General features: G+C 39.9%; 1 protein-coding gene across 4 annotated transcripts in view; it reads left to right on the top strand.

The window, feature by feature from the left end:
• Window positions 1–6,597, top strand: part of LOC143290428 (uncharacterized) — a 43,224-nt gene extending 36,627 nt beyond the window's left edge. For all 4 annotated transcript variants that reach the window (XM_076599854.1, XM_076599853.1, XM_076599856.1 and 1 more), the window contains exon 3: window positions 2,755–6,597. In XM_076599854.1, coding sequence (XP_076455969.1) covers window positions 2,755–2,934 — 180 coding nt within the window. In that variant the 3' untranslated portion in view covers window positions 2,935–6,597. The remainder of the gene's footprint in view (window positions 1–2,754) is intronic.
• The last annotated feature ends 2,866 nt before the right edge of the window (window positions 6,598–9,463 follow it).

Genomic DNA, 9,463 nt, shown 5'->3' with positions numbered 1-9,463 from the left:
TCTGTCTCTCTCTTTCATTTCTCACACTTAATTTTTCAGCCCTTGAATGGCCCCTTTGTGGTCGGCAACACGTTTTGACAACGTTTACATGTATACATGCTGTTGTCACATTCATGGCACTTGAAAATTGTGTGGGTTTTTTGTTGTTGTTTTTTTTAATAGGCAAAAATTACAAAAAGAAAACATGTTTCCCTTTTGTTTTTCCTTCTTGCTTTCTTTCTCATAACAACTTTTACGCACATCCATTCGTCACGTACATAGCATGTAAGAAAATTTTGATTGTTGGGAGAAAACTGGAAAGAGAATATGCGCGCGCGCGCGTGCGCGCACCCACACACACACACACACACACACACACACACACACACACACACAACAAAGAAAGGAAGAAAGAGTGGGGAAACAACAAAAAGACAAACAGCCCGACAGCCAGAAACATACAGAACTCAGAAGAAACCATACTGTGCTTTTACCTTTCTCAGGGCGCACAAAACGATGCATGCACACGCACGGACACACACGCAACACACACACGTTTGTTACACTCGAAATCGTAATGTAATAGTATCTTACCCACATGTTTGTCTTTTTATATAATAATTGATGTGTGCATGGTGATAAGTGAAGGATATGTCAGTTGTTGTTTCTCTTTCTTTGATTTTTGCTGACGGGCATTTTATTTTAGGTGAGTCTAAAGAGAATTTTCTGTTTTTGGTTGAATCAGATAATAAAGTATTTTGAATTGAATTGAATTGAAGTTTTAGACATACGAAGAAAATTGCTTTACATTATCAAACAGACGCACATATAAGTAATAAATCGTATTAGAACTTTTGTTTTCATGGCATAATATGCATAATCATTCTCAAAAAGTAATATCTATGGTAGACAAGGCATATATGCTCTTTTTAAACACCTTAGTTGCATGTAGGTCAGTGAGTACAGGTTTTCTCTATTTCTTTCATCTGTTATTGGTTTTGATGCTTGTGCACGCCTTTTTCTTCTTCTTCTTCTTCTTCTTTTTTAATTTTTGTTTTAACTGTGCCTATTATAATGACCGTGTGTGTGTGTGGGGGGGGGGGGGGGGGGGGGGTGGGGGGCGGGGCGGGGGGGCGGGGGGGGTAGGTGGAGGGGTGTTTTCGAGATGTGAGATTTAACGTGCTATCACTATAATGCTGTGTCTGTTTTTTCCGGTAGTGCATGGCGTTGTTTTCAGAAAAAAAAAGAATAAATAAACACCCCCGCAGTTTAAAATCGTAAAAAGGAGGACCAATTTGGTATTCATTTGTTAGTTGGTCAGAAGGGCAGCTAGGTGCGAAGACAGGAAGGCAGGAAAGAGGATTTATTTACCATCTTTTTACCATCTTTGCTTGTTTATCTGTTGTGCTTCGTTTTTCTTTCTTTCTCTCTTTCGTTTCTTTTTTTTTCTTCTTTTTTTTCCTGTCTCTTTTTCTTTTTTTTATTTTAAGATGGATATTTCACTGATAATTTGGAATGAGTGTGTTTGTGTGCGTGCGTGTGTGCGTGCATGCGTGCGTGCGTGTGTGCGTGCGTGTGTAGAAAACACAAAGGGAGGTAAAGACAAATGTGAGGCAGTAACTGCAGACGATAATAGGTACAGGTAATAGGTCATTCGCTTTCTCATTGTATAGATTTTTGTTGTTTATGTTTTGTTGTGTGTGTTTGTGTAGGTGTGTGTGAGTGTGTGTGTGTGTGTGTGTGTGTGTGTGTGTGTGTGTGTGTGTGTGTGCAGTTTGTTTTGTTATTGTTGTTGTTGTTGTTGTTTTTTGCGCGTATATGTTTTAATTGACAGAACACTTTAAACAGCTTAGTAACGACAGAATTATACCGTGACATCCCGCCAACTCCGTGTAGTTTAGACTTTTATATCAACCTTTGTAAGAGTTCTGTGATGATATGATGATGATGATGATGATGATGTGTGTGTGTGTGTGTGTGTGTGTGTGTGTTTTGAGGTGTATGGGGAGTGCTTGTTGTTTCCGATGAACCAATACATTGTTATGGTACCCTCCAGATCTCAAAAGGAACACAAGGACTGCACATATTTAATCATTGAATCGCGCTTGCTCTTTCCTCCTTTTATACTTTTGTTCTCTCTTTTTTTCCGTTTAAACTTAACCGAATCGTTTCCACTTAAGCAGTACAATTGTAAATATGTCCTCCCCCATGTGCCTCCCGATAGAGACCAAAAAAAAAAAAAAAAAAAAAATCATAGCATTCATCAGATTCACTACACTTGAATTCTCTGACTGAGATTATGATGATGATGACGATATGGATACTTATCTAGCGCCTATCCTCAGTCGATGACCCAGCTCTAAGTGCTTTACAAACTCGGGGTCATTTTGCACAACAGGCTCCCTATCTGGATAGAGCCGACTGACGACTGCCATTATGCGCTCATCATTCGTTTCCAGTATCATTCAATCAAATTTCAGTCACGCACACATATACTCTAATATAAATGTAACATTTATGATAAAATTATTCTGAATCTAAAACTGAACTTGTCTTGACTTCAGCCTTTCCTGATGCCGTTCCATGATTTCCAGCTGGACCAGTGTTTATTATCCTCGAAAATAAAAGTAAATTTGCCGCCTTTGTTTTCCTGTCTCTAACTGTCTCTTTTGTGTTGTTGTTTTTGTTTTTTTTTCTTTTTTCTTTTTTTTTTCTCTTTTTTGTTTGGTCTCTAATCTCTCTTGTGTTGTTTTTTTACCCTGACGCCGTTCCCAGGATTTCAAACTGGACCAGGCCAACTCGAGCGAGACGAGCTCCTGCACCTCTACGTCCTCCGCAGCCTCCGGTGCCGCCAGAAGCACCCCCACCCCCTCCAGAAGATCCCCCAAACCCGCCTACAAGACCGCCCACCAGCACCACGGCACAGGCAGGCAAAGCCACCCCATGGCCACGTGACCTGCTGTCCCTCCCCCTTCAACCAATCAGAGGGCGGCTTAGAATACATGCAAGTCCTCGAGGATCTAAGCCATGGGCTGTGATTGGTCGCTATTTTGAACACAGAGAGAAAGAGAGAGAGAGAGAGAGAAGATTCTGTGTGCGAGTTTCGCTTCGAGTAATGTGTGTTTTTTTGGGGGGAGTTGCGTTGTGAAACTTTGGAGGGAGGCTGTGTTCCTTGGATTTTTTGCAATGACTGTTTTGTGTACAAAGTCATATTTTGAACTGGACTTGTCGTCTGCTTGAGCTGTTATTGTTAAAGCAATTTTTTTTGGAGGAGGGGGCCGGGGGAGTGGATGGGGGGGGGCCGGGGGAGGGCATTGTTTTGTTTTGCTGCAGTTGTCTTCTGCTTCTGCATACACACATTTTTCAATGTTTTGATCTCCTTACTTCGGTGGACGCAATGTGTGTGTGTGTGTGTGTGTGTGTGTGTGTGTGTCCGCGCACGCGAGGTTTTCATTATTTTCTTCTTTTTTTTAATCTATTAGAATGGTTTATAGGTACATAGTCAGAATTAGAGTCATGTTCTTTCATTCGCTTATGCTTTGATTTTCAGTCATGTACTGCATTTGAATGTGTGGTATCTACTCTGAAACGGTTTGCACTCTTTCAAAGCATATGTGCGTGTACATTTTCAAGGTTTATGTCTGTACAGTTGTTTTTAAACGTAATTACGAGAGGTGTTGTTTTTTTTAATGGAAGATTATACATTGCTAACAGTTAAGGGTGATTGCTGCCCCGTTCATCTTTCCCGTGGCATTTTTTGCTTGGAGAGAAAAACAAATCAGGCCACAATTCATGCACTATTCTGGGGACAGGTTTCCATTCATGTCATGAACGGAACTAGGTATCTCTGAATATCTATGGATATTGCAATATTTCAGTGAATACCTGTCTGATTATCTATGGTAAAATATGGAACAGTCCAGCCACCTAGGTTCACGGGAGGATGCAAGTCATAGATGTTATAGTGCAGGTAGTATGCTTTTATTTCTATAGCAACATTGTTTTAAAAATGAAAAAGAAAAAAAAACCGGGGGTGGGGGAGAGGGAGGTGGGAACGAAGAAGAAATAGAGAACGGATTTGCTGATTGTTGTGGGTAGATTGTCTATGTGTTGTTGTCCATCACCATGCATGTTTTAATCATCTCTACTCTTGGTGATTATTTATTCATTCATTTATTTAATAAATTATTTTTTGTCTGGCTTAATGTTGGCGGCGAAAAGAGAGGCACTCATTCATAATTGCCTTTTACTAATCAATTAACTTCGAAGATTTTTTTGTTGTTGTCCCAAACTCTATCAATGAGAGGAATTAAGACAAGACAGTTTGATTTTTAATTTCTCAAGTTAGCAGGTCGATTTTTTTTGTGGGGTGGGTGGGTGGGGGTGGGGGAAAGGGGGGGGGTTGCATCCAGCCTTCATCCTGAGGCGAACCTACGTTACAAAATGATATACTATAGTATAGCCGTGAAGCAATGAAGGCCCCAAATCGTTGTAGTGTCAATACATACATGCAGCGCTAGAGTGGAAGAGGGTGGAGGCGGATATACTGAAAACAAGCATTTCAAAATAGAATTATTAGACAAAAAGAAAATTGTTAAAAGACCGAAAAAACACTGAGATAACACAAGTGAAACGAATCTATGTACATCGGACCACGTATATATATATACATTATATATATATATATATATATATATAGAGAGAGAGAGAGAGAGAGAGAGAGAGAGAGAGAGATTTCGGATCCCCAAGGAAAAGGTGCAAAGAATTATTTTCTGGGTAATCCAACTATTAGTTCCCTTTTAACAATGAAGTTATGATTTTTGTCTCTTGGTTTCTCCCTGTTCTTTATCCTTCGTGGGTTCCGGTCGGAAGTCTATGGATTGTGATTGTGCTCTGCCATGACTGAGAACACTGCTAAAATATGACTGGTGTCTCTTGATCATTTGCCATAGGGGATGGCCGTTCACTGGCAATACCGATATATCTGAGTACATGGGGGACGAAACGGTAGTCATATCAGGCATACGGTTGGCTGTCTCCCATAGAGAGAATTCAGATGACCCCCAGTTGCAGTCTTTGAAACGTCTGAATTTTTCCTCCTCTATTGTGTTACGTATATACATACATACACACACACACACACACACACACACACACACATATATATATATATATATATATATATACATCATACACAGAGAGAGAGAGAGTGTGTGTGTGTGTGTGTGTTCTACGGAGACAGGGGAATTAACATGGATAGCAGTAACGAGGGGTTGAGGGTAGAATCTGGAAGGAAAAGGTTACCATTCACTGCGAATTTTTTTGTTTGTTTTTTTTGTTTTTTCTTGTTTTGTTTTTTTAAGTTTACCTTGAATGTCTCTCTCTCTCTCTCTCTCTCTCTCTCTCTCTGTATATATATATATATATATATATATATATATATATATATATATATATATATATATATACTCCTATGATACATATCCTAATCCTGATCTCATTTTGTGTACAGACAGGTCTTAACTGGATTTATCTGTTCATACGTGTGGGTGTGTGTGTGCGCGCGCGCTATATTCATCACTTTTCATGTAAATATTATCAGTAATTAATGTATATGTTGATGATCTCATTTTTGCACAGTATGAATATGTATTCATTTGTTATTTAAGAAAGATGGTGTATTTCGATAACATTTATCATGAATTACGAAAATCAGATATGTATGACGATAAGATTTTTTTTCCCTGCATTATTGGCAAGGAATATCATGCATTGCTGTCATCCATTGATATACTATAATCATTTTCTCTTGTTGCTTTCTTGAGTCTTGCTTTTTGGTTTGTGTGCGTGTGTGTGTGTGTGTGTTCCAATTCCTAATGTTCGAGGTGTGGAGGGGGAATATGCGATAAATATGACAATGTCGCGCGCTTGTGAATGTGTGTGTGTGTGTGTGTGTGTGTGTGTGTGTGTGTGCAGAAAATTTTCGTACACTGTTGTACCAGTTTCGGCGCCACTTGGACAAACGGACATATAGTTCGACCATACTCGGACATAAGTCGTTTTATTTCTCTCTGCCTCTGAAGAATACACACAGAGATAGGATATTCTGTTGTTGTTTTTTCTACAGACTCGCCAGGCATGCCCACGGGTCAGCAGTTTTCACGTGATCATTAATTTTCCTAAGCAAGCGAACATCCCCCGACATATCCAGACACTTAAACGTGCGCATACGCATGACATCAGTACACAACGCTGTGCACCTGCACATATTTACTCATTCTACGCGTTCTTATTCAAGGACCGATCTGCGCCTCGACCACACCACCCTTCACAGAGAGAGACCACAGCCATGAACTACTTGACCCTTAGCGGCAGTTTGCCAATAGGTCGTGAAACTTACCACTTCAGGTATACCAACACCAATTTACCTGCGCGCACAGAAACCGACAAAACTATAGAACTTGTGAACAATTTACAAGGGGGTGGATGAAAGAGAGTTGCGAGAACAGAAAATAAACAGAGAGAATGTGTGTGTTTGTGTGCACACGCGGCACACCTTTATCATATAAATAGTGGTGTAACACACACACACACACACACACACACACACACACACATTTACCTTCCCATAAAGGTTTGCTCGATTTTTCTCCCACTTTCTTCCTATCTGGGAAGTCGGATTTCTTTTTTCTTATTTGTCCACATACCCTGAGCTCTCAACAGCACTGTTCAATGCAACCAATTACAGTATCTACAACTGTGTACATTCAGTTATCTGCTGAGAGAGAGGGGGTTATATACTAAATGAATATGAACTATACTTCAAACACGTCAACAGACTTTGTTTTCATGATTCATCCTTTCCTCAACAGATTTCGTCCATAGCAGAGGCAAATGTGTATCTCATCTGTTACGATTTTCTTTTTTTCTTTTTCTTTATAGAAGTATGATGCATTTTATTTCGCAAAGCGGCAACAAGCTTTTAATATGTGAACTGAGCATCACGTATGCTTGCTTGAGCTTCAGTATATTTTTGTTTGAAAAGAGGCGAAGTGAGAACATTTTTCCTGCTTTTTTATGAATGAAAATATTTAGGTTACTCTGGACCCTGACTGTAGAAGTGACTGTAACAATATGCATTGTATATAGACTTATAATCACACACACACACACACACACACCGCATTGTGAATGTGTTGTGTATTTATTTATATTCATTATTCTTTTATGCATTTTAAATGCTTTCAGTTCTGTGTATATTTATTGACACAGCAAAAATTATGGAAGGGGACGTAGGTAATGCCAACGTCAAAGTCTTTGGGGGAAAATTTGTAAGGAACGTGAAATCTGTAAACGATGCCTGTGGCCCTAAGGAACGCGATGTGTTTAGCCCTTTTTATGTGTTTGCAGCACGAAATTTAATGAGACTTAAAACCCTGAAAACAAAGTGAGTTTCTGAAACGGAACTTTGAATCATCATATGGAGTGTGTTTCGAAAACACAATGTATTTCAAATATAAATTCAATCAGCTTTTTTTTTTTTTTTATAATAATAAAAAATTAAAAGATAAATAAAATAAAGTAAATGAAAATATAAAAGAAATAAAGAATTAAAAAAAGATGAGATGGCAACCATTCAAGGGACGTAATCGTATAACTTCAATGAACCTGATGATGATTTCCTTGTCTTTTTCTCTCTTTTTTTCCCCACTTGATATATTAAATCTCCAACGTTCATATCTATTTCAACGCCAATCTCAATATTTTTTTTTCTTTTTAAGTGTCCATCGTCGATGAGTGTGAACAGCAAAATGTCCAAATTCTACAACAACAACGAAAAAGGTAATTAATATTGATAGTTGCATTTTTTTTTTATTTTTTTTTTTACTGTATTACGTGGGGGGGGGGTTGTTTTTCCTTACTGTTTATGAATGTTATTTGATACAAATGATAATATGGTTTATCAGCCGTCATGTTAAAATTGAAGTGCAACATTGTGAGGACAGTACAAGCTTTAAGCTTGTTGATGCTCTTTTGTCTTTGTTTGCATTGTAATCATGTGTACTGTTGAGCAATTAAATATTATTTAAACAAACAAAAACGTAATGTATATTTATATCAACATGGTTTGTCCGGCTTCGATCCGTGTTTTGAATCTTTTAATCATTCAGTCTGTTAACAGACTGAAACCACAAGCAGAAAACATCATTGCTGAAGAACAGGCAGGTTTCAGACCAGGAAGGAGCACAACTGAACAAATCTTCAACTTGAGGTTGCTATGTGAGAGGTACCATCAACACCAACAAGACCTCTACCATGTCTTCATTGATTTTAAGAAGGCATTTGACAGGGTCTGGCATGCAGCTTTGTGGGCTACCATGAATCTGTACAACATCAACGCCAACCTGATCAGACTGATACAGCACCTCTATGACAAAGCCACCAGCGCCGTCTACCTCAACAATAGCATCGGGGACTGGTTCAGAACCACAGTCGGAGTGAGATAAGGCTGTCTGCTCCCCCCAACACTCTTCAACATCTTCTTAGAAAGAATAATGACTGACGCACTGGAAGAGCATGTAGGAACAGTCAGCATAGGCGGCAGAACAATCACAAACCTACGTTTTGCCGACGACATTGATGGACTGGCTGGAAAAGAAGAAGAACTGGCAAGCCTGGTCAAACATCTAGACAAAGCCTCCACATCGTATGGAATGCAAATCAGTGCGGAGAAAACCAAACTGATGACTAACAACACCAACGGCATCAGCATTGACACCAAAGTCAACGACGAAATGCTTAAAACAGTCCACAGCTTCAAATATCTGGGAGCAATCGTGTCAGATGAAGGATCTAAACCAGAAGTACTCTCGAGAATTGCCCAAACAACAACGGCACTCAACAAGCTGAACACCATCTGGAACAACAAAAACATCGCTCTCAGCTCAAAAATCAGACTGATGCGTTCCCTGGTTATATCAATATTGCTCTACGCCTGCGAGACTTGGACCCTGACTGCAGACATCGAGAGAAGAATCCAAGCTGTCGAGATGAGATGCTTTCGTAGACTACTTGGCATCTCCTACAGAGACCACATCACTAACACGGAAGTGAAGAACAGAATCAAGCAAAGTATTGGACCCTACGAAGACCTTCTGTCCATAGTGAAAAAACGCAAACTTAGGTGGTATGGACACATCTCCCGATCATCTGGTCTTGCCAAAACGTTCCTGCAAGGCACCGTACAAGGAGGCAGAAGGAGAGGACGGCAGAAGAAGAGATGGGAAGACAACATCCGGGGGTGGACAGGCTTGACGCTCGGTGACGCCGTGAGGAAATCAGAAAACCGTGAAGAGTGGAGAGGGGTGGTGGCCAGGTCAGCAGCGGTGCCCCAACGGTCTGAACCCAGACTACGGGAGAGGTGAATCATTGTAAGGTAGTATGTCGGTAGCTAACGTTTTGCAGTTGCCATGCAGTCTGAGTC

This window comes from Babylonia areolata, chromosome 15 (assembly GCF_041734735.1).
Source record: "Babylonia areolata isolate BAREFJ2019XMU chromosome 15, ASM4173473v1, whole genome shotgun sequence".
Lineage (NCBI taxonomy): Eukaryota > Metazoa > Mollusca > Gastropoda > Neogastropoda > Buccinidae > Babylonia > Babylonia areolata.
This window is presented reverse-complemented; position numbering and strand designations above follow the sequence as displayed.